Genomic DNA, 23664 nt, shown 5'->3' with positions numbered 1-23664 from the left:
ATCCAAACCCCAAAATGGTGTACATGGTCAAAAATATCTGTGATCCTTTGGTGGGTTCCTGATTGGCATGTTAATTGTTGTTGCTATCAGTTACTTTCTTATTGCTTTAGTTGTACATGTGTCAGTCTTCACTGACGATCTGGCATTCTGTTCGTCTGCCAGGAAGCTCAGGATAAAAAGTGCTATCGGTCTGCAGCTTGCGAATATAAATGATGGCTAAAAAATAATTATGAATAAGCAGTGCGTGCAATTCATATGTGGGTGCAATCATGTATATGGAAATGTATATAAACTATTCTTAACTTTTGTTTTTACAAATTTGCTTCTGATATCAGACTGCTGCATGTGCGGTGTATGAACAGAAAGAGCTAAAAGAGTTTCTGTCGGGTCTTTGGTCCTCCATCCGTAGAGAGGTTTGTTATTTGTTTCTGTTTTGTCTTTTTTGTTTTCTTTAGGTCTTATTCACATGACAGTGAAAAATGGCCGTGTGACGGACCTTCTTTTAACGGCCGTCACATGGCCGTTTTCAGAACAATGATGTTCTATGAGTGTATTCACACGGCCGTTTTTTTTAGGACATGTCTTATTTTTGGCCGTTTTAACGGCCTGATGGCCCCCATAGAAGTCAATGGATCAGTTTTTAACGGCTGTCAATACTTTTAACCACCGTTAAAAACGAGTCTGTGACATGGGGATTTGCAAGGGAACTACTAGTACCTTGCTGGCTATCGGCGGCGTGTTGACATACTCACCGATGCAGCGCTGTCTTCTTCTGGTGTGGTCGCTAGTCTCACGGGTTCTGCAAAGGCGACGTGATGATGTCATCGTGCCACCTTCGCAGAACCCGTGAGACTAGCGACCACACCAGAAGAAGACAGATCTGCATCGTTGAATGTCATCTCGTCGCCTTCACAGATCTCGTGAAGACGAGAGACCTTACCTGAAGAAGACAGCGCTGCATCGGTGAGTATGTAGGGCATTCATGTCGGGCTGTGTGGCATTATATACATAGGGGCTGTGGGGCGGCGTCTACAGGGGGGTTGTGGGGTGGCGTCTACAGGGGGGTTGTGGGGCGGCGTCTACAGGGGGGTTGTGGGGCGGCATCTACAGGGGGGTTGTGGGGCAGCATCTACAGGGGGGTTGTGGGGCGGCATCTACAGGGGGGTTGTGGGGCGGCATCTACAGGGGGGCTGCGGCGTGGCGGCGTCTACAGGAAGGCTGTAAATAGTGTCTAGGTGAATATGTGACCTTCCTTTGGGTGTTTTCAGGGGGCTGGGACAAAGAAACCCTGACCAATGAAATTCATCAGGGTTTTTTTAACAGCCATGAAGAACCGATGCAAAACGGATGTCAAACGGACAGACGGACTGGAGTTGGCCGTTTTGCATCAGTGTCTCCAAATTTTCATCCATGACAAACTGAACGTTGATCGGTTTTTAATGGACATTTTTTTTCACTGTCATGTGAATAGTCTTATATGCCTTTTTACCAATGTATGTTTTATTGTTGATTCGGCTGGGTCATTGTTTGCATCTTGTTTCCTCTTAGGTATTTCTAACAGCGAGTGACAAGGTTGAGGCTGAAGGTCTGGCCGCTCTCCATGCTCTGTCCGCCTGCCTGTCCCGCTCTGTCCTCAGTCCTGACTCTGAAGACTTATTAGACACTTTCTTAACCAATATCTTGCAGGGTAAGGACACTGGATGCTGATATGGATTGTATAATAATAACCATTTATAATGTGTATAGTACAGACAATTTCACCATAAAGTTCTGTCTCCTCAGACTGCAAGCATCATTTATGTGAACCGGATATGAAGTTGGTTTGGCCCAGCGCTAAACTACTACAAGCTGCGTCTGGTGCCTCCTCCCGGGCGTGTCTGAAGGTGACCGCCAATGTCCTACCACTGCTTCTGGAACAGTATAACCAGCATGCACAGGTACGGGACCTCTTTTGCCTGTTTTGTACCTCCTGTAGGGTTATATGGAGTGGCAGTGATCATGCTTTTCCACCGCTCCATACAACTTCTCACTGAAGTGCTAGTGGAGAGGGATGGGGGGCTGGTACCCACGCCGATCTAACATTTATAACTATCCTGTGGATAGGAGCAGTTATCCAAAGGCTGCTTTAATTTTGAAAATTGTGGTTAGAAAAAAATCAAAAGTTGGAATTCAATTGGGTGCCGTTGTCAACAACTCCTTTTCACAATGTAATCCCCCAAATTGTGTTCTAGATTTGCACCGGTCTGTATTTCTAGACTGTGATCCCAAAACTTATTTTCTACCCTGCTGTACCTTAATGAGCAATGGCAGGCCAGGCAGCACTCCCTGGCTGCACAATCCAGCATTGCTGCTCACATGTAACTTCTCCTACAGCAATCTCCTTCAAAGATGGCTGCAGCCGGAGAAAAGGCTGCGCAGCTGCAGCGATCAGCATACGATCACACCTACCACCACAGCTGCACCTCCCCAACAACCAGGGGGCACCTTAGCGTATTGAAGTGCAGCGAGTAAAAGTAACCATAGCACCGAGCAAAATCATTCTGACTCTCTTTTTTGTGCTCTACTTTCAGAGTAGCCATCGTAGAACAATTCTGGAGATGACACTGGGATTCCTGAAGCTGCAGAGCAAGTGGCTTCAAGAAGAAGGTAGCATTTCCATCCTACATTGCTTGGCACGGATGTAGATGTCATTCGTTTATGAATAACGAGCTAAGAAGCCAACGTCACTTTTTCTTTCTAGAAAAAAAAAATAATCCAGCTTCTTGCTAAAGCTTTAAGAAAGTGTAAAGTCATTGAGTTGTCCTCAAGTTTTCTAACTTTCTGTGCAGTTGTTTCTTGGTTATATCTTTTGTCAAAAAGGACAACCAAATATGGCTGCCGCTACATCATCCACAGGGGTCATTTCCCAACGTTTCTCTACCTACTGAATGACAACTCTGCCTAGCTGAATAGATTCGATATTAAGATCTCAGAAATCTGGGTGATGATCTCTGTGCAATTTTGTAGCGGCAGCCGTGTTCGTCATCCCCATGCTTTCCAAATAAACGATGAAATGGATAGCCGCCATGGCTGAGCCTTCTTGCTGAAAGAGAAACTATGATTCGTCTTATAGCCGTTCTAGATTTGCAATAAAATGATCTTATCGTTATTGTTTTCTTTGCAGATGGGAATGGTCTAGCTGGTTTTAAAGATGCCTTGTGCAGTATGGTGTTCTCCGCAGTAACTGATCCCAGTACACAGCTCCACCAGGTAGCAGTAAAGGCCCTCACAGTGTTGGGAACACACCAAGGTATCTAGTTTACAGTCTCGTTATGTGTCAAACAAAACCCTCTTCACAGTAACATTAAAAAGTTATTGTATTTTAAGGCCAATTGTTCCATCGTCCATAGACATAATCGCTTCTAGGGGTTTTAAAGAGAAGAGGAGTGCAGCGTGTCGAGAACCTTCTTTATTAAAAATCACAGTTTAAAAAAAAATAAAAAATAAATAAAAGATGTGAACCGGCATCCAGATGTAAGAATAAATGTTTCTATTCACTGATACACATCAGAGCTTATTAAAATGGGGACGAGTTGAAACACAAATGTAATAAGTTTCATAACTTTACATCATATAATGAATAAGCTTCATACACATAAGACAACACAAACCCTTTAACCCAAGTAGACTCTTAAAGGGAAACTAAATGTTCAACAAACTTCTGACGTGCCATAGTGACAAGTCAGAAGTTTTGATTGGCCGAGGTCCGAGCACTGAGACCTCCACCAATCGCTAAAACGAAGCTGCAGAAGCGCCATTTTATTGGTCGCATAAAGGAGATCAGCAGATTAACGAGCGTTTGCTCATTTATTGGCTGATTGTTGTCCTGATTACACAGGGCAATGATTGGGAAGGAGTGCTCATATGAACGAGCGTTCGCCAAATCGTTGTCCCGTGTAAAAGGGCCTTTAGTCGTCCACCTTGTAATAGTTTTCTTTCTAATCTCGATTTACAGTGCAATGCTCTTGATCGTCTCTAATACCAGTGTTTGCTTCCTTACTTTTATTTGTGCTTCTTTGTGAAAGGTTTCTTGTCGACTAGTGACATTGATCTGGTTGTTGACCACTTGACCCGGCTTATCATGGAGGAAACGGACTCTCAGAGCTGGTATTTCTATCTTTACCATTCATGTAAAGGAGGGGCGGCAGGGATATATTTTTTTTACTTAACCCCTATTCATTTTCCCCATTATGAAAAATAGAAGAAATAGGGGGTCCAGACCTGTCACAAAGGAAGAGATTGTGCAAACTAGACCACTCCTTAAAAGGGGTATTCCCATCCCAGACATTTATGACATATCCACAGGATATCTTACCTTTAGGACCTGCACCTATGAGGCTAACAGGGGTCCCCGTATTCAGCCGGAGAATCAATGGAGGGGCAGCCATACATAATGGCTCTCTCCATTCACTTCTATGGGAGTCACGGAAACAGCCAAGCAAGCGCTCGGTGCCATAGACTTAAAATGGAGCTGCAGGCACATGTTTGACCAGTGCTACAATCAAATTATAGCTGTTGTCTTACGACTGGGAGGAGCAGGGGACATGGGACCCCTGTTATGGTGATCAGTGGGGGTCCCAGCGTTTGGATCCTCACTGGTCTAGCAGCTATTGGTAAAGATGAGCGAATTTCCCAAAACTCGATTTAGTCCAAATAAATGACTTGCAAAACGCAAGTGCCTTGGTTGCCCTGTCTGACTCTCTGATGTCTTCCAGGACTGCAACGAAGTTGGATACAGTCCTAGAAGACGTTGGACAGTCACGCAGGACAATCGGAGTACTTGCGATTCCACCCTTAAAATAAAAAATACCATACTCTCCCTCCCCTGGTATTTCATAGCGACGGCCTCCTGAGATGACACCGTTTTTCCCCATGTGACCTGTGATTGGCTGCAGCGGTCACATGGGACAAAACTACATCCTCTCAGGAGTCGGGCAGGGACGCGTCGCTACAGAAGACCAGGGAGGTGGTGAGTATGGTATTTTTTAAAATTTAATCTTCTCCCCTCTACTTTGGCTTGCCAGCAGTCATCATTTTTTGACGATTTGTGTTTTGCGAACCCCTAAAGTTTCTGATTTCGATTTGTGCCGAATCGGTTCACTCATCTCAAGCAATTACCTATCCGGTGGATTGTTAATATCTTGTTCTAACCGGAATACCCCTATAAGCTGGCTATACAGATTTAGATAAATGTTGGCGGATACCACCAATAATTTAATGTGCATAGGGGCAATCTGACTGTCCTCCAAAGTCCTTCCGTTAGGGGAAACCAGAATGTTGCATTTCAATATGCCCAATCCTTTGTTCCCCTGGAGATAAGCGTTACCAGATGTGTCTTGTAGCCACTTACCCTAATTTTTGCTCACTCTGCTGATCTCATAGTGTTAACGGGGGAGTCATGGGGATAACTGTTGGCCATAACTAAAGTGTCTGGCAGTTTTATGTTCTGTATTTTGTGTTATTCACTCTTGTCTGTTGCAGCCAGGCTGCCATTGAATCTTCAGGATCATTAGCCAGAGTTCATCCTGCAGTATTTATCAGTAGAATGGTGCCGCAACTCTGTGCAAGGCTACAGACCGGTAAGTGAACGATTGAACGGAGTATGTCAACTGTAGGGTCATCTATCAGTACCTGAACCATTTGTGCTGATAAGATTCAATTGATCCCGGCTCTTGTATTCTTGGTGGGAAATCGCATGTGGCCTACCAACAATTGTGGTGTTTCTTTGGTAGAACCTGAGACTATTAAAGGGGTTGTCTAGGATTAGAAAAATGGGTATGATTTTTATCCAAATACAGCGCCACTCTTGTTTATGGGCTGTTTCTGGCATTGCAATATTCAGGTGAATGATACCAAGCTGCAATACCAGACCCAGCCACTGGACAAGCGTGGCACTATTTCTGGATAAAAGTCAGACCCTTTTGTCTAATCCTGGACAACCCCTTTAAGGCAAAGAAGTTTTATATTTTGGCCTTGGGATTGGTTGATAAACAATAGTGGTCCCGAACGGATAAAGCAAGGTGCTTCCTAGGTTTTTCCCTCTTCAGTGGTTGACCTAGAGGATACATGGTCATTTAAACCGTTTTATTTTTTTATAGTGCCTACGGATAACCCGGGCAGCGTTATACCCCAGCACACTGTGTGGCAGCGTTGTCTTGAAGCTTTAGCTGCTGTGTCTACACATCACAGTATTGTTCAAGAGACTGTGCCAATACTACTGGATTACGTCCGACAAACGCAAAAAGGTATATACTATTTACATGAAAGTACTGACTGTATACTACCGCCATATGTCATATTTATTATTATTATAGCCTCTTCACAGAACCTTCAGGAACACTTCTATGGCTGAGATTCCACAGGGCGTTTTGATCACGTTTTTCATGTGCTTCTTAATTGCTGTGAAAAACGCGTGGTAACAACCGCATGCGTTTTACCACAAATCGCTGCGGTTTTGCATTGTATTTTTTCCTACAATGTGATTCATCTGTAATAACTGCGCTTACGTTTTTCACTGCAATTAAGTAGCATATGAAAATCGCTTCAAAATTGCAATAATAACGCGATTAAAACACTGTGTTTTACAGCCGACAACCGGAACGAACGGCCAGGAACGGCGATCGCGCTGCTCCTGGCTTCTTAACCCCTCAAAAACCACGGTCAATCGCGACTGCAGCATCTGAGGCGTTATAGAGGGGGCGCCCCCCTCCAACAGCTCATCGGCGGCCCCATAGCACGATAGAGGGTCGCCAATGGTTGTCATGGCAGCCCAGGGGCCTAATGAAGACCCCCAGGTCTGCCTTCACTGCCTCTGTTAAGCCCTGCCTGTAAAAATGACAAAATACTGCAATACGTTAGTATTGTACCAACGATCCAACAATCGCTGGTTCAAGTCCCCTAGGGGTACTAATAAAATGTGTAGAAAAAAAAAAGTTAAATAAAGTTTTAGTAGTGAGATTTTTGTTAAAAAAAAAACAAAAACCCACTTCTCCCATTTTTCCATTTAAGTAATGTAAAAATTAAAAAAAATAAACAAAATTGGTACGGTAAAAAGAAAAATATATAAAATGCCAGAATCGCAGTTTTTTTGTCAACTTAGCGGTGAATATTTTTTTAATAAAATGATCAAAAAGTCGTACGTACCAAAAAATGGTACCAATAAAAAAACCACAGCTTGTGCCGCAAAAAAATAAGCCCTCACACCGCTCAATCCACGGAAAAATAAAAAAGTTATGGCTTATAGAATATGGGGGGGAAAAAACTTTTTTTTTTTAACATAGTTTTTTCTTTTTAAAAGGAGTCAAACATAAAAAAAACCTATATATATATATATATATATATATATATATATATATATATATGGTATCGCCGTAATCGTATTGACCAGCAGAATAAAATAAATCTGTCGTTTTTACTGCTCGGTGAAAGACGTAAAAACTAAACCCAAAAAGAAAATGGAGGAATCAGTTTTTTCCAATTCAAAAACGACTTAGATTTTTTTTTTTTCAGTTTCCCTGTACATTATATGGTACTTTAAACGGTGCCAGTAGAACTTGAACTCCTCCCGCAAAAAACAAGCCCTCGCACCATTCCATTGACGGAAAAATAAAAAAGTTATAGCTCATAGAAGGTGGGGAGTGTAAAACAGAAATTAAAAAAAATTTAAAAATGGCTTGGACACTAAGGGTTTAAAGGGGGTTGTCCTCTTTTTAAAACATTTTTTTTTTGTTGAAATAGTACCCTACAATAAACTGATCACAGGAGATCCTGCTGCCAGAACATCTAGCAATCAGTTGTAATCGTGGAGGAATCTGGCAGAAAGTGTTCAGTTAACCTGCAGCACCACCACTGGTGAAACAAAGCATTACACAGTGTCTATTGATATAAACGGTCTGCTTGTGTAATGTCTGCTCCTTGAAAGTGCTTTGTACCTGTTCTCTGCTCTGGTTAATAGAGGAGGGTCCTAAATGCAGGAAATAGAATTTTCTAATAGGGTTTTATTAGACAAACCAGATAACACCTTAAAGTGCATTCGTCACCAAAATGGCTGCTGATAAATACTCATGAGCGTTTCCTCCCCTGTCCGGGCCTGTTAGAATAGGACAATTGGTCGAACATGTAACTTCACACACTCTGAGCTTCACTGAATCTGATTGGTCAGAGCTTTCACTTCAGCTCCAGCCTTTAGACTCATTCAGACTCAAGCCAACCTTTCAGACTCATTCACTTCAAAGTGAAAGTTACAAAAAAAATAGAATAATATAGCACTAAAATATTATAAAACATAAAAAAAAATAGTTACACTAAAAAATAAGAGCTAATTTAAATGGATGTCCACGAGGAATAGATCATAAACGAATACGGATTACAATAAAAAAAAGTGGTGATGGATAGACTTTAAATATTATCCTATGTGCTTATATTATGGAGACCTCTGTTGTACTATTCAGTTAGATTTAATTCGTCTATGTCCTAATTATAGAGGAGCGAACTTATGATAAGTTCGGTTTGGCTGGTTCGCCGAATTTCATAAAAAAGATCGATTTGGACCGAACTAGTTCGGACCGAACCTGTAATTCAAGAAAGCCCATAAAAATCGTGGCCGTGATAACGACACGGGCAGCCCATAGAAGTCTAAGGAGCTCCCGTAATGACGGGTGGCTACAGGTGTGCACCCGGCATTACGGCAGCGTTGCTAGGCGACGTCAGTAAATAGTCACTGTCCAGGGTGCTAAAAGAGTTAACTGATCGGCAGTAACTCTTCCAGCACCCTGGACAGTGAATTCCGATCACAATATAGAGCAACCTGTAAAAAAAAAAAAAGACGTTTGTACTTACCGAGAACTTCCTGCTTCTTCCTCCAGTCAGGCCGTTGCCTTGGTGACGCGTCCCTCTCGACATCCGGCCCGAAATCCCTGGATGACGTTTCAGCCAATTTGACCGCTGCAGCCAATCACAGGCTGCAGCGGTCAAATGGAGAGGGGCGCGTTGCCTTGGTGACGCGTCCCTCTCTTGACATCCGGCCCGACATCCCTGGATGACGTTTCAGCCCATGACTGGCTGACATGACTGGCTGACATGACTGGCTGACATGACTGGCTGACATGACTGGCCTGTGATTGGCTGCAGCGGTCACTTGGACTGAATCGTCATCCCGGGAGGTCGGACTGGAGGAAGAAGCAGGGAGTTCTTGGTAAGTAGGAACTTCTATTTTTTTTTACACGTTGATCGGAAGTCACTGTCCGGCAGTAACTGTTTCAGCACCCTGATCGCTTAACTCTCAGCACCCTGGACAGTGACTATCTCCTGACGTCGCGTACCGGAAAATCAGTGACTTATAAGCCGGGTTCAGTCAAAACGTGTTCAGCCAAACTTGGTGAAGTTCGGATTCGCTGCAAACCGAACTTTTCACGATGTTAGGACCGAAACCGGGTTCGGTTGTCCCGGTTCGCTCGTCCCGGTTCGCTCATCTCTAGTCCTAATATTTTTTTATTTTTTTTATTTTTTCCAACATTCAAGGACAAACAAGTGCGGACGATGTCGTTGCTGTGTGCAAGAGCCTTCATCATGTCGCAGTACTGTGCCAAGACAATGCAGAGTCTCTCAGTTTCTATCACCAGAAAGTGGTGCCCTGTCTGCTGTCCCTAACAATACAGGCTGCGATGCAAGGTAATGTTAGAGGGAAAGGAGTGTGTAGTGTAGTCTCACCTTCCATAGTCAGTAAATGTTAAGAACTGGCTGGCTCTCGCTCTCTCTCACGGTCGCGCTGGCTCTCGCTCTCTCACGGTCGCGCTGGCTCTCGCTCTCTCACGGTCGCGCTGGCTCTCGCTCTCTCTCTCTCGCGGTCGCGCTGGCTCTCGCTCTCTCTCTCTCGCGGTCGCGCTGGCTCTCGCTCTCTCTCGCGGTCGCGCTGGCTCTCGCTCTCTCTCGCGGTCGCGCTGGCTCTCGCTCTCTCTCGCGGTCGCGCTGGCTCTCGCTCTCTCTCGCGGTCGCGCTGGCTCTCGCTCTCTCTCGCGGTCGCGCTGGCTCTCGCTCTCTCTCGCGGTCGCGCTGGCTCTCGCTCTCTCTCGCGGTCGCGCTGGCTCTCGCTCTCTCTCGCGGTCGCGCTGGCTCTCGCTCTCTCTCGCGGTCGCGCTGGCTCTCGCTCTCTCTCGCGGTCGCGCTGGCTCTCGCTCTCTCTCGCGGTCGCGCTGGCTCTCGCTCTCTCTCGCGGTCGCGCTGGCTCTCGCTCTCTCTCGCGGTCGCGCTGGCTCTCGCTCTCTCTCGCGGTCGCGCTGGCTGTCGCTCTCTCTCGCGGTCGCGCTGGCTGTCGCTCTCTCTCGCGGTCGCGCTGGCTCTCGCTCTCTCTCGCGGTCGCGCTGGCTCTCGCTCTCTCTCGCGGTCGCGCTGGCTCTCGCTCTCTCTCGCGGTCGCGCTGGCTCTCGCTCTCGCGGTCGCGCTGGCTCTCGCTCTCGCGGTCGCGCTGGCTCTCGCTCTCGCGGTCGCGCTGGCTCTCGCTCTCTCTCGCGGTCGCGCTGGCTCTCGCTCTCTCTCGCGGTCGCGCTGGCTCTCGCTCTCTCTCGCGGTCGCGCTGGCTCTCGCTCTCTCTCGCGGTCGCGCTGGCTCTCGCTCTCTCTCGCGGTCGCGCTGGCTCTCGCTCTCTCTCGCGGTCGCGCTGGCTCTCGCTCTCTCTCGCGGTCGCGCTGGCTCTCGCTCTCTCTCGCGGTCGCGCTGGCTCTCGCTCTCTCTCGCGGTCGCGCTGGCTCTCGCTCTCTCTCGCGGTCGCGCTGGCTCTCGCTCTCTCTCGCGGTCGCGCTGGCTCTCGCTCTCTCTCGCGGTCGCGCTGGCTCTCGCTCTCTCTCGCGGTCGCGCTGGCTCTCGCTCTCTCTCGCGGTCGCGCTGGCTCTCGCTCTCTCTCGCGGTCGCGCTGGCTCTCGCTCTCTCTCGCGGTCGCGCTGGCTCTCGCTCTCTCTCGCGGTCGCGCTGGCTCTCGCTCTCTCTCGCGGTCGCGCTGGCTCTCGCTCTCTCTCGCGGTCGCGCTGGCTCTCGCTCTCTCTCGCGGTCGCGCTGGCTCTCGCTCTCTCTCGCGGTCGCGCTGGCTCTCGCTCTCTCTCGCGGTCGCGCTGGCTCTCGCTCTCTCTCGCGGTCGCGCTGGCTCTCGCTCTCTCTCGCGGTCGCGCTGGCTCTCGCTCTCTCTCGCGGTCGCGCTGGCTCTCGCTCTCTCTCGCGGTCGCGCTGGCTCTCGCTCTCTCTCGCGGTCGCGCTGGCTCTCGCTCTCTCTCGCGGTCGCGCTGGCTCTCGCTCTCTCTCGCGGTCGCGCTGGCTCTCGCTCTCTCTCGCGGTCGCGCTGGCTCTCGCTCTCTCTCGCGGTCGCGCTGGCTCTCGCTCTCTCTCGCGGTCGCGCTGGCTCTCGCTCTCTCTCGCGGTCGCGCTGGCTCTCGCTCTCTCTCGCGGTCGCGCTGGCTCTCGCTCTCTCTCGCGGTCGCGCTGGCTCTCGCTCTCTCTCGCGGTCGCGCTGGCTCTCGCTCTCTCTCGCGGTCGCGCTGGCTCTCGCTCTCTCTCGCGGTCGCGCTGGCTCTCGCTCTCTCTCGCGGTCGCGCTGGCTCTCGCTCTCTCTCGCGGTCGCGCTGGCTCTCGCTCTCTCTCGCGGTCGCGCTGGCTCTCGCTCTCTCTCGCGGTCGCGCTGGCTCTCGCTCTCTCTCGCGGTCGCGCTGGCTCTCGCTCTCTCTCGCGGTCGCGCTGGCTCTCGCTCTCTCTCGCGGTCGCGCTGGCTCTCGCTCTCTCTCGCGGTCGCGCTGGCTCTCGCTCTCTCTCGCGGTCGCGCTGGCTCTCGCTCTCTCTCGCGGTCGCGCTGGCTCTCGCTCTCTCTCGCGGTCGCGCTGGCTCTCGCTCGCTCTCGCGGTCGCGCTGGCTCTCGCTCGCTCTCGCGGTCGCGCTGGCTCTCGCTCGCTCTCGCGGTCGCGCTGGCTCTCTCGCGGTGGCGCTGGCTCTCTCTCGCGGTGGCGCTGGCTCTCGCTCTCTCTCGCGGTCGCGCTGGCTCTCGCTCGCTCTCGCGGTCGCGCTGGCTCTCTCGCGGTGGCGCTGGCTCTCGCGCTCTCGCGGTGGCGCTGGCTCTCTCGCGGTGGCGCTGGCTCTCTCGCGGTGGCGCTGGCTCTCTCGCGGTGGCGCTGGCTCTCTCGCGGTCGCGCTGGCTCTCGCTCTCTCTCACGGTCGCGCTGGCTCTCGCTCTCTCTCACGGTCGCGCTGGCTCTCGCTCACGGTCGCGCTCTCTCTCGCTGTTGCGCTCTCACGGTGGCGCTGGCTCTCGCGGTGGCGCTGGCTCTCGCTCGCTCTCTGGGCGTTCACATTGCTACACTATTTGAATTGCTTTGAGAGTAAATGTCTCCTTTCTCAGACAGGGGGAATGCAGCAGATCTTCACGTCCTCCTCAATGACCGCGTCCTCACAGCTATGGTTTCATTAATCACTGCGTCCACCACACATCTCCGTCCTGAGTGAGTATTTCGAACATATAAAATGAACCGAGAATAAAGTCTTTGTTGATTCTCCTTGTACTGACCTGTTACTCCTCTTCTGATCTGCACTCTCGTAGGTTTTTATCTTCAAGTGTTTCCCAGATTGTAAACTTATTTCTGAATGGAGATGTTTCAATTCTTACTGAAAATAGCTTCACCTCCAAGTTCCTTCCATTCCAGGTAATAGAACTTGCTGCGTCCAATTTTACATTTTGCAAGTTCTCAGCAGCGGAATTCACTTTGTATTCTCTGTTTAAAACGTGTTGAATTTGAATGTATATTGTTATGAACAGAAAAAAATTCTGTCTCCTGGAAAATGGTGTTCATTTTTAGAATGTATTTATTAAACATTAAATTAAACTCCTTTTCTGATTGCAGATTGATGGACCTACAACCCCTCAGAGCCGCCTAGTTGCACTCCTCATGGCTTTTGTCTGTTCATTGCCAAGAAATGTGAGTAGAACAGCAACAGGCAGAACTTGAAGCTCCAGGGCCCTACTGCAAAATCTGTAATCGTTCTACATTAAAGGACCCATGGCATTCTTGTAGATACCAGTATTATAAATGACACATGGTAAGTGGGCTACCATGTGTCATTTATAATACTGGTATCTTTTTATGTGGCAGAGGGGCCTTTAGGCACCAGAACCCAATGTGATTTCTATAGCTACTCCGCAGTATACATCCCTTGGTACAACACTATAGGCTTCTCATAACCGCAGATATTGCACAACTTATGTCTCTGATCATTGTATTTTGTATGCTGACATTTAATTAACAAGCATGAAAATCCAGAAGCCGGATCTATTTGACATAGGGCCATAAAGCTGCTTTAACATATGCAAGAGATAGTCGAGAAATGTGATGGAAGGCACTCCTAGAGTGAAATTTCGGTGCTGTGGATGTTTGGGTTGGATATCGCAGAATACAACGTAAAGATAATCTCAGCACTCAGGATTAAGTAAGACGTAGAGATTCATGATAAAAAGTGGGTTTTATTCATACATGACATGAAAAAAATTTAATAAAGTGAATATAAGTGACTTTATATGGGACGTTTCGGCCAAACCTTGGCCTTTGTCAAGGTCGCTGTTCAGAGTAAAGGTGTCGGACCTGGTTGGCATGCTCAGGCATATGCAAGACCGGAAGTGGATCCAAAAGTATAATGTGTCGGATATGTCGCGTCTGTTTTATTTGTACCTGTGTTTGGCTTTAAAAAAAAAAGACTGCACCAAAAACTGCATATGTGAAGTCGGGTACCAAACTCAATGTTAATCCATAATTACTTGATAATCGGAAATGTGTGCGTAGAACTGCTAGAAACTCCTCTATGGTGAGATCACATAACCCTGGGGTTGGGTTATATGTTAGAGATCAAGTATTTTGTTTTTAGGGCTATTCCAGGTTGAAATCGAGTTTCTAGAGCAGGTAGAATTTCAGGATTGCAGAACTAAATGAGTTGTATGGTATTGAAATGAATGCACCGGTTTATAATGGTACTTGATGCGTCACATGCAAAACAGCGACTTATATTACAATTGCAAACCGCTTAGATTTACGTGCTGTAATGGATATTTTAATAGGTATTCATAGGGAACGTACTGTGTACTAGTATTTTGCTTATGTGCTCAATCTGAGCTGATGATTCTTATTCTTAGACTTTGTTTGAATTGCAGGTGGAGATTCCACATTCGAGCCGCTTGTTGCAGGATTTGCTGTCGCTGAGCCTCGCAGGATGCTGTGCATTTGCCTTCACGTCTGCTGCTAAATGCTTTTCTGGTCTGATAAACAAATGTCCTGCAGGTCAGTGATTTATTTATTTTTATTTTTTTAAATCAGTAGACTCTCATAATTAGGAGTTCGGGACCCTCGTTCACGTGATTGGTGGGTCTCCAGTGATCAGAAAATTATTACCTATACAGTGGATAAGTAGTAATTGTCAATTCTGGTACAGCCCCTTTTAAGGTTGTGATTTAGATATCAGTTCCCCTGCAGCGCCCCCACAGTGGAAATGAAGCATTACACAGTGTTCATTCATATCAATAGGTTGTCTGTGTAATACAGAATAGGACAGGTCCTCCAGAGCGAGAGACGCTCTTTGTAATCGCTCTACACTGTGGCCAAGGGATCAAGATCCTGAACGGAGGACCCCCCTCTATTATCTCACAATTCACCTATAGGGTATATGACCATGGGTTTTCTAAACTGGACGATCACTTTAAGGCTTTATTCAGACGAACGGGAAAAACGTCCGTGCAACGCGCGTGATTTGCACGCGCGTTGCATGGACCTATATGTGTCTATGGGGCCGTGCTGACATGTCCGTGATTTTTCCTCAGCGTGAGTCCGCTGAAAAAAAGTCACGACATGTCCGTTCTTTCGGCGTTTTTCGCGCATCGCGCACCCATTGAAGTCATCGGGTGCGTGAAAACCACGCATGCCGCACGGAAGTACTTCCGTGCGAACTGCGTGATTCGCGCAAGAGCTGTCAAAAGGATGAATGAAAACAGGAAAGCACCACGTGCTTTTCTGTTTACAAACATCCAAACGGAGTGTCTTTGAGATGAGCGAACCCGGACAACCGAACCGAACTTCACCGGCTTCGGCCGAACTCGTTTTGACCAAACCCGGCAAAAAAAATTCCGGTACGCGACGTCAGGAGATAGTCACTGTCCAGGGTGCTGAAAGAGTTAAACAGTTTCAGCACCCTGGACAGTGACTGCCGATGCCAATAAACATGAACGTGTAAAAAAAAAAAAGAAGTTCTGACTTACCGAGAACTACCGGCTTCTTCCTCCAGTCTGACCTCCCGGGATGACAATTTAGTCCAAGTGACCGCTCCAGGCAATCACAGGCCAAGCACAGGCTGCAGCAGTCACATGGACTGCCGCGTCATCCAGGGAGGTGGGGCCAGATGTCAAGAGAGGCGCGTCACCAAGGATGCGTCACCAAGGCAACGGCTGGGAGGGAAGTTCTCGGTAAGTACGAACGTCTTTTTTTTTTTTTTAACAGGTTGCTCGATATTGTGATCGGAATTCACTGTCGATGGTGCTGAAAGAGTAAGGCCTCATTCACACGGCAGGGTTTCCCGGCCGGGTGCCGGCCGTTCATAAATCGGCCGGCACCCGGCTGCATTAGGAATGATAGACCCCTAATGGGGCTATTCACACGACCGATTATTTGACGGTCGGGAAATCCGGCCGTCAAAAAATAGGACATGCTCTATCTTTGCCCGGGCACCCGGCCGTCCGGCTCCCATAGAAGTCTATGGGGCCGGGTATTACACGGCCATCACCGGAATGTGTTCCGAGTGATGGCCGGGTTTCCCGGCGCTTGCGCTCTATCTCCTCCTCCTCACAGCGCAGAGTGCATGTGAGGAGGAGGAGTTGATGCCATTCTGACGAATGGCATCGTTGTACACTGTGTTGCAGGGCCGGGGTGTACAGCAGGTGGAGGGAGCGCTGCGCTGGCTCCCTTCCCCTGCTTGTTAAAAGCACCCTGGCTCGGCGACACCTTCGATGGCGCCACTAGTAGCAGCAGCTGCTGCTGCTGCGGCTGCTACTACTGCAGCGACGCCACTATAGCAGAGCAGGGAGGTATCTCCCCGCTCTGCTATGTGCTAGTCGCACTTTAGCTCCTTGAAGGAGCGGAATCCCCGTGTTTTCGGGGATTCCGCTCCTGGACAGAGCGCTTGATGTCTCTGTCCATATCTGGGCAGTGACATCAGGGGAAACTCCTGAAGCGGAATCCCCGAACACATGGGGATTCCCCTTCAGGAGCTGCCGCTGATGTCACTGTCCGGATCTGCCCGGCCCGGCACGGATGCATAACTTTATGCAAACCGGCCGGGCAAAATGGCCGATTTTACCGGCCGACACTCGGGCTCGGGAACGACCCGGTCGTGTGAATCCCGCCTTACTGCCGATCAGTTAACTCTTTCAGCACCCTGGACAGTGACTGACGTCGACTAGCCTCATCTCTATGATGGCGGCTGCGCGAAAATCACGCAGCCGCGCATCATACACGGATGACACACGGAGCTGTCAAATGGTTTTTGCGCGCGCAAAACGCCGCGTTTTTGCGTCCACAAAAACGCCACTCGCGTGAATCCAGCCTAAAGGTTGAGCAGACAGAACTCGTGACCGTTATCAGCTTGACAATAAAGTTGTATGCGGTGAAAATGTTTCAAACCTTTGTGAGTCTTGCACTTTAGGTGAGCAGCTTGATGATATTCTTCAGAGTGCGTCGCACAAGATGGAGTCAGGACTGGAAGACGAAAGCAGAAGAACTCAAGCTGTGACTCTACTTGCTTGGGTAAGACTGAATATTAAAGCTGTCTTATGAAATGTTATTATCTGATGATCTGGACACCTCCAGCCATTGCTTATACGACTGTCTTCATCCTGGTGTTTGCCTCTAACTACTCCATGATTTTTTTTTGTTTTATGAAGTTGAATGTGGGTTTCCTCCTATTACACGCCTGTGGTTATTATACATAGGATAGAGAAAGTTCTTCTAAAGAACCCCCCGCCACCATATGAAACCTGAAAATCTATAAGGATTTTGTTTTTAAACTGAACACCGATCTTGTTTTATTCAGGTAACCAAAGCTTTGATACTACGGTACCATCCCATGAACGGGCAACTTACTAACAAGGTAATTATTGCGCCGGAACCTGTCATGTGATTCTGTTTCTTAATATGTTTTGGCCGTTTTTTTACGGACTGTGACCTACCAGAAATTGTCATAGTTGAGGGTCTATGTGCTGGGACCCCCATCGACTGTAAAACCTGAAAGGGCCTACAGTGCTCTACTGAGTGAGAGCTTTAGGCTACATGCACACGTTGCGCAAAATACGCACCAAAACCGCAGGAAATTCGCAGGTAAAAACTTTACTTTTTGAAGCGTTTTTCTGCATTTTCATGCTGCGGGTTTTAGTGCGGTTTTTCTCAGCACTAGGCAGATATAATTCGCAAACTGAAACAATTGACATGCTGCAGATTTTAAAATCCATACCGGAGGTCAATTTACGTGCAGAAAAAATACTGCAGCGTGTACATGAGATTTCCTGGAATCTCATTGACTCTGCTGGTCCTGTATTACGCTACGGATTTGCCGCACGCAAATACGCACAGCCAAACTGCACGTAATACGCATCGTGTGCATTGACCCGTATATTTCTTACTGTTGTCCTGAGTTTTCCCCCATACTCATTGGAGCTCCATTAATTATAACCTGCCGATCTGCAAACCAAATGTTAAAGGTGGATGGTGGGTCCATTAATGTAGAAATGGTGGGGCAGAGGGGGATTATTATGGGGATTCTAAGGCTAGACTAGAATGACGTATTTTCTAATGGACCCTATGAGGGTGAAAACCTGCATGAAATTTTGCAATTACGGAAAATCCACACCGGTTGGGGATTTCTGTGATGACCACTAGTTGCATGCAATGTTTTCCCCCACTGGGAATACATAAATCGTATATCTGTTTGTTTAAATTAAGAATAAAATGTTCAGCCACATTGTAGACCTGTTACCTTTTATTGAGGTTCCTTGTTTTGTTTTTTTATGCAGATGATCGGTTTGTTGTCTGACAGAGATCTTGGACCCCTGGCTGCAGACATGTTCTCCCTTCTGGTCTCCGATTCCCCGGATATCCTTAACAAATCATGTCACGCCGACATCCGCATCATGTTCCGCCAGAGATTCTTCACAGAGAATGTTCCCAAACTGGTGCAAGGTTTCAATGCTGCTAATGGAGGTAACGTGTTTACTGTTTGGCTTCGGATTCACCGTATCAATAGGTCTCGGTAGATCACGCACGAAAGCCCGTGCCACTGAACTGCAGATTATTTCGCATTACAAAGCATAAATGTATTAGTCTCCTGGTTTTATTCTTTTCCTACAGACAACAAGTCCAATTATCTAAAAGCCTTGTCCCATGTGCTGAACTGTCTGCCAAAACAGGTTCTTGTAACAGAACTCCCATCGGTGAGTGCATGCGGTGCCGTTATCAAGATAGCCATGTACAATTCAGTGTAATATGGGGTTTTCCTGGACTTTAGATTAATGGCCTATCGACCATGGATATATAATCGGTGTGAGCCCCAATAATCAGCAGATTAAAATGGGCAATCCCTTTCTGTGCCGTAGCCAACATAGCGACATCCATACTCGTGTGGCTGTGTCTGGCACTACAGCTCAGCCCTGGTCACTTTAATGGGCCCCCTCACATGTATACATTTCTGTGTCAGATGCTGCCGCGGCCCCTTTATTCTGGTCAGTGGGGCCCACGCCAATCAAAGGGATAGGCCATCAATTTAAAATATCAAAACTACTGTTTATGGCACTCTAAGGCCCTGTTCACACAGTTTTTTTGCCGCGGCAAAAAACGGTCTCCCATTGTTTTCAATGGGAGGTGGAGGATTTTTTTTCCCGCAAGCAGAAGAAAACTCTCGCGGGAAAAAGAACCGACATGCCCTATCTTGAGGCGTTTTCCGTCTCACAAACCCCATTAAAATCAATGGGAGATGGAAAAAGCGCTGCGAACGGCCGACACGTTTTGACGCGTTTTTATGTCAAAAAACGCTCGCGGCTTTTCACTTTGCCTGTTGAAGAAATGGGTAATAAACGTGTCAAACGCCTATGGTGCAAAACCACTTAAAAAAAAAAAATGGAGATGATTTTTCCAGGCAGAATTTTCTGCCTGCCAAAAACGGTGTGAACATAGCCTAATAATAATATTGCTCTTTACTTGCTCCTGTGTAGCTGATCTCCCTCCTTCTAGAGGCTTTATCCTGCCCTGATGACATTGTGCAGCTGTCCACACTGACCTGTCTGGAGCCGCTACTTCTAGATGCTGCTGAAATCCTGAGCATTCATATAGATACTCTCATCTCAAAGCTCCTGCGCTTGACATCCAACCCCAGCATGGTAGGATCAATACATTCATGTCCTATATTATTTTACTTCGTGTTTAGAGGAGTTCCAAAAGGGTTTTGTATATATTTATAATGTATGGATTTATTAAATAATGTGACCTGGTGATCTTCATGAATATTCAATATATTCTGGTACTAAACTTATACAACACAGTGTAGGAGTTGGCTGCCATGGCAGTAATACAAGTTGCCGCCAGTGGAGGCACCGCCTTTTGGGGTTACTTTAATTTATAATGGCATTGTCTAATAAACAACTTCCTAGTATACACCTCTTACCTGAATCACTCCCTTTTCCAAGAGGGAGTAAATACAGCCCCTAAAATGGAGACTATTGAAAGTTGCGGACAGCCGATCCTCCAGACGTAAAACAGTGTCTGTATTAAGCTACATTCAGACGAGCATAGCTAACCTTGCACGTGGAAAACTGCAGTTTTTCACGTCCGATGTGCAAAACGCGTTGTCACGCATCCCCCATAGACTAGAGTGTATGGAGGGATGCGTGACATGCAAGAAAATAAGACGTCTTCATTTTTTTCACGGACCCTTCACATTCTTCGCTGAAACAACGTTCGTGTGAACGGCTCCATTGAAATAAATGAGCCCGTGTGATGGCCATTGTTTTAACGGCAGTGACATGGACGAGTTACGCACTAGTCTGAATGAGCCCTTATACTGATGACACGGGTACAGTAGCCGCGAGGGATTTGGAAGATAGAAATTCAGGTAAGGCTATATGAATGGTAAGAGAGCCCCTTTTAAGCATACAGCTTTCTCACCTAATTGAGTCATGCCTGGGGGTTGAACCACTGGAACCTCCGATCGCTAAAACGAAGCGGCAGCCGCTTGTAAAGCACAGCTCCATTCCCGACCTGGCGGCGTGCAGATACTGCAAAGTAACCCTATTGAATGGAGCAGTTCCTTAATGCAGGGGGATCCGTTTAATTCCCCAACTAATCAGTAAGTTATGCCATATTATTCTAACCATCCCATAACTTGGTAATACTTTGCATGCTAATGCCCTTTTTTTTCAGAAATGCCATGTTTCCTAATGTCCTACACATGCAGTATATAAAAACCAAGGATCGTTATTGCTGGTCTTCCTTCTATGACTTCATGGACATGTTTGATCGATCCTGCATAGGTTTATATAGCCATTTGAAGAACCTCTTTAATCCAACGTGTAATTCTATTTGTGTTTTCAGGCGGTGAGGATTACAGCTCTGAAGTGTATGCTGGCCCTTACAAAGCTCCCTTTGCCTATGGTAATTTTTCTTGTATCGTTTTATTATATCCGACATATTTTACCAAAAACATTGCAGATATAGCAGATAACCCTGTCCAGACACGACGCATAGTAAGGTCTTCGTAACGTCTCTTCTCAGCTCCTGCCTTACAAGCAACAAGTGATCCGTGCCTTAGCTAAACCGCTTGATGATAAGAAGAGATTCGTTAGGAAAGAGGCTGTTGAGGCCCGATGCCAGTGGTAAGTTGCGTTTTTAGGTATTTTACATTTATTATTTTTTTTAGAAAGATTTTCATTTTAAATAAAACCCCTTCTAATCACTATTTTACCAATTTACTTTCGTATAATCCATATTTGTCAGGTGACTTTGTAAGTACATTAAGCTGCCGCTATAGTAGGGATTTTAAACCACCGTTTTCTGAATGACTTGTTGGTCTGTAAAGGCTGTCGTTCTGGATGTCACTGCCATAAGTTAAAATGACAAATCGCCGATCGATCTGTGGCCTGGCTTTCCTTTAGAAGCAAATATGTTGTTTGGCATGGACAACTTTACCAGACTGCATCCGACGACGACAGAAAAAAAATCCAACACTTTTTCATAGATCTCGGTCTTCGGTCGGCGTCTGTCCTGTTCCTTTGTTACATAAAAGGGCGTCAGCAAAACTTGGTATAAATTTGGCCTTTTCGGCTATCCAAAATCTCTATTGTATGGGCATTTTTGAGTGACCGCCTGTATTAAAGTAACAGGATGCCCTGGATACATTTTTGCCAAGTGCAGGTGTTTTTCTTGCGCTTCTGTCCTTTGCGGTTACGGATACACTTAGAGTTCATCTGCTAGATATCAGGTCTACTTTATCCAGTAAGCGGTCACTAGTCAGCAATGTCTGACCTATAACCAATGCATCATTCACTCATTGGGTAGGGAGTTTTCCCAGTCACAGCAGTAGACCATATGCAGCTTTTAGACTCGCTCTAGTTACGTGGGGTTTTTTTTTTTTTGGGGGAAGAATTTAATGCTTTCTACAATGTATGAAGAGATTTACCATCTTTTTCTGTCCCGTAGGTTCCTGCTTGGGACCCCCGGAAGCTGAGCGTTCATCTGAAAATACCGATCTTTTTGCATGGAGACAATCTAACCAGGATGCCACTTACTTACTGACCTATAGATCATCAATGTCATAACTCCAGTGCCATCTTGTCTAGCCACCTCAACCATGAGTGACTGCCAAATTACTTTATTTTTCCGGCATTCCAGATTATCTAAACTCCCAGTACCTGGCAGAATTGTATTGCACTAGACTAATATTAGCACAAGTTTACAGTAGGAAAGATCCTGGCATAAGTAGACGTAAGTACCAGTCTATAAAATCTATACATAAAGTACACGAAGTTAATGCCAGTCTTTAAAGGTGAAACCGCAAGAGATTTTGGTTTAATACATGTGGTTGGGTTTCCTCCTGGTTATAAGTAATCGGGTGTAGTATCTCAAGCTTGGCTGTAGCCTTAGAAATTGGAGTCAGTCGTGGTGATATCACTAGGAATTATTGATGACATCACTCAGTTCTAGTTCAATACACCATGACACGACAACTTGCTCATAAATTATTTTGCACATATGTAATTTTGTTTTTTGCAATTTAACATAGAGTATATTATTAGCTGTTACGTGTTCCTATTTAGGAGACAAATATATATAAAATATATATGTGAACTTTTGCATATGTCCCCAAAAAAAAATTCTGGTAGGTGAAGACTGATCTTTTCAAATATTAGCCTATTACGTTTACATTAAAAATAAAGCCGCTATGTTCAATCTACTTGTCCAGTGGTTTTTACGGTTTCCTGCAGTTCTTCATAGGAGACATCAGAAAATGAGAACATGACTGGATAGATCCCCCCCCACCATATACATTCATGGCATAGTCACAGGATTCGGTTTCCCAGCTGAGACGGCTCGCTCCGTTTAAGATTTACCAAAACACTGCAGTTTCTATGACTCCCATAGACTGGACTGGAGAGCCTCGCACGTGTAGGACCACATTTCCATCCCACGCATGGATGTGGTGGCTCCCTCCCTCAGGACGCCTATTCTCCCAGGGGGTTCCACCTTTGAGACCCCATCTCTGACATTTATGGCTTATTTAGGGAATATGCCACAAATGTCCATTGGGGAGATAAAATACACTTCATTGACTGAGGACTACCCAACGTTAAACACCACTATTTAGAGTACTGTACCCCCCCCCCCCCCTTTTCACTGTTCTAGCCCTCTAGGCACATCTGCATATTTGTACGTGCTGCTGTGTCTAGCCCAACATTGAAAGGCCGTGGCATAAGTGTGTAGTCAGACAGTGTGGTTTTGAGTTTCAGGAGTGCTGGCTAGACACCCACAGCAATTTGTATGTGGTTTTTGGCCACGTAGCAAGAACCGCACCTGGACTGCTACATCTGAATTTACCCAAAAGGTATAGTCACACGCAGCAGTTGAAAACAATTAAAATGCGTGGGTTTTTAGCATGATCTGTTGCATTTTTAGCTGCAACCACATCAAAAGGAGCAGAGCTGTCCACACAGGCCTCCCCTCCTGTAGAATGGTTAGATCTCTGGCACAGTTCACAGCTCCCCCCTCCCCCTCCTGTAGAATGGTTAGATCTCTGGCACAGTTCCCAGCTCCCCCCTCCCCCTCCTGTAGAATGGTTAGATCTCTGGCACAGTTCACAGCTCCCCCCTCCCCCTCCTGTAGAATGGTTATATCTCTGGCACAGTTCACAGCTCCTCCCCCTCCTGTAGAATGTTTAGATCTCTGGCACAGTTCACAGCTCCCCCCCTCCCCCTCCTGTAGAATGGTTAGATCTCTGGCACAGTTCACAGCTCCCCCCTCCCCCTCCTGTAGAATGGTTAGATGTCTGGCACAGTTCACAGCTCCCCCCCTCCCCCTCCTGTAG

General features: G+C 46.9%; 1 protein-coding gene across 2 annotated transcripts in view; it reads left to right on the top strand.

Annotated features, from left to right (window-relative positions):
- Nucleotides 1-22532, top strand: part of MMS19 (MMS19 cytosolic iron-sulfur assembly component) — a 49602-nt gene extending 27070 nt beyond the window's left edge. For both annotated transcript variants that reach the window (XM_075843046.1, XM_075843047.1), the window contains exons 11-31: nucleotides 336-413; nucleotides 1549-1687; nucleotides 1783-1937; nucleotides 2571-2646; nucleotides 3164-3289; nucleotides 4065-4146; nucleotides 5521-5618; nucleotides 6138-6284; nucleotides 9559-9708; nucleotides 12413-12512; nucleotides 12611-12713; nucleotides 12912-12986; nucleotides 14210-14336; nucleotides 16747-16847; nucleotides 17134-17190; nucleotides 18110-18296; nucleotides 18444-18526; nucleotides 19304-19468; nucleotides 20679-20738; nucleotides 20859-20959; nucleotides 21783-22532. In XM_075843046.1, the coding sequence (XP_075699161.1) occupies nucleotides 336-413; nucleotides 1549-1687; nucleotides 1783-1937; nucleotides 2571-2646; nucleotides 3164-3289; nucleotides 4065-4146; nucleotides 5521-5618; nucleotides 6138-6284; nucleotides 9559-9708; nucleotides 12413-12512; nucleotides 12611-12713; nucleotides 12912-12986; nucleotides 14210-14336; nucleotides 16747-16847; nucleotides 17134-17190; nucleotides 18110-18296; nucleotides 18444-18526; nucleotides 19304-19468; nucleotides 20679-20738; nucleotides 20859-20959; nucleotides 21783-21810 (2238 nt within the window). In that variant the 3' untranslated portion in view covers nucleotides 21811-22532. The remainder of the gene's footprint in view (nucleotides 1-335; nucleotides 414-1548; nucleotides 1688-1782; nucleotides 1938-2570; nucleotides 2647-3163; nucleotides 3290-4064; nucleotides 4147-5520; nucleotides 5619-6137; nucleotides 6285-9558; nucleotides 9709-12412; nucleotides 12513-12610; nucleotides 12714-12911; nucleotides 12987-14209; nucleotides 14337-16746; nucleotides 16848-17133; nucleotides 17191-18109; nucleotides 18297-18443; nucleotides 18527-19303; nucleotides 19469-20678; nucleotides 20739-20858; nucleotides 20960-21782) is intronic.
- The last annotated feature ends 1132 nt before the right edge of the window (nucleotides 22533-23664 follow it).

The sequence above is a fragment of the Rhinoderma darwinii genome, chromosome 11, assembly GCF_050947455.1.
Source record: "Rhinoderma darwinii isolate aRhiDar2 chromosome 11, aRhiDar2.hap1, whole genome shotgun sequence".
Taxonomy (NCBI): domain Eukaryota; kingdom Metazoa; phylum Chordata; class Amphibia; order Anura; family Rhinodermatidae; genus Rhinoderma; species Rhinoderma darwinii.
The sequence above is the reverse complement of the archived record's forward strand: the minus strand, read 5'-3'. Positions and strand labels throughout refer to the sequence as shown.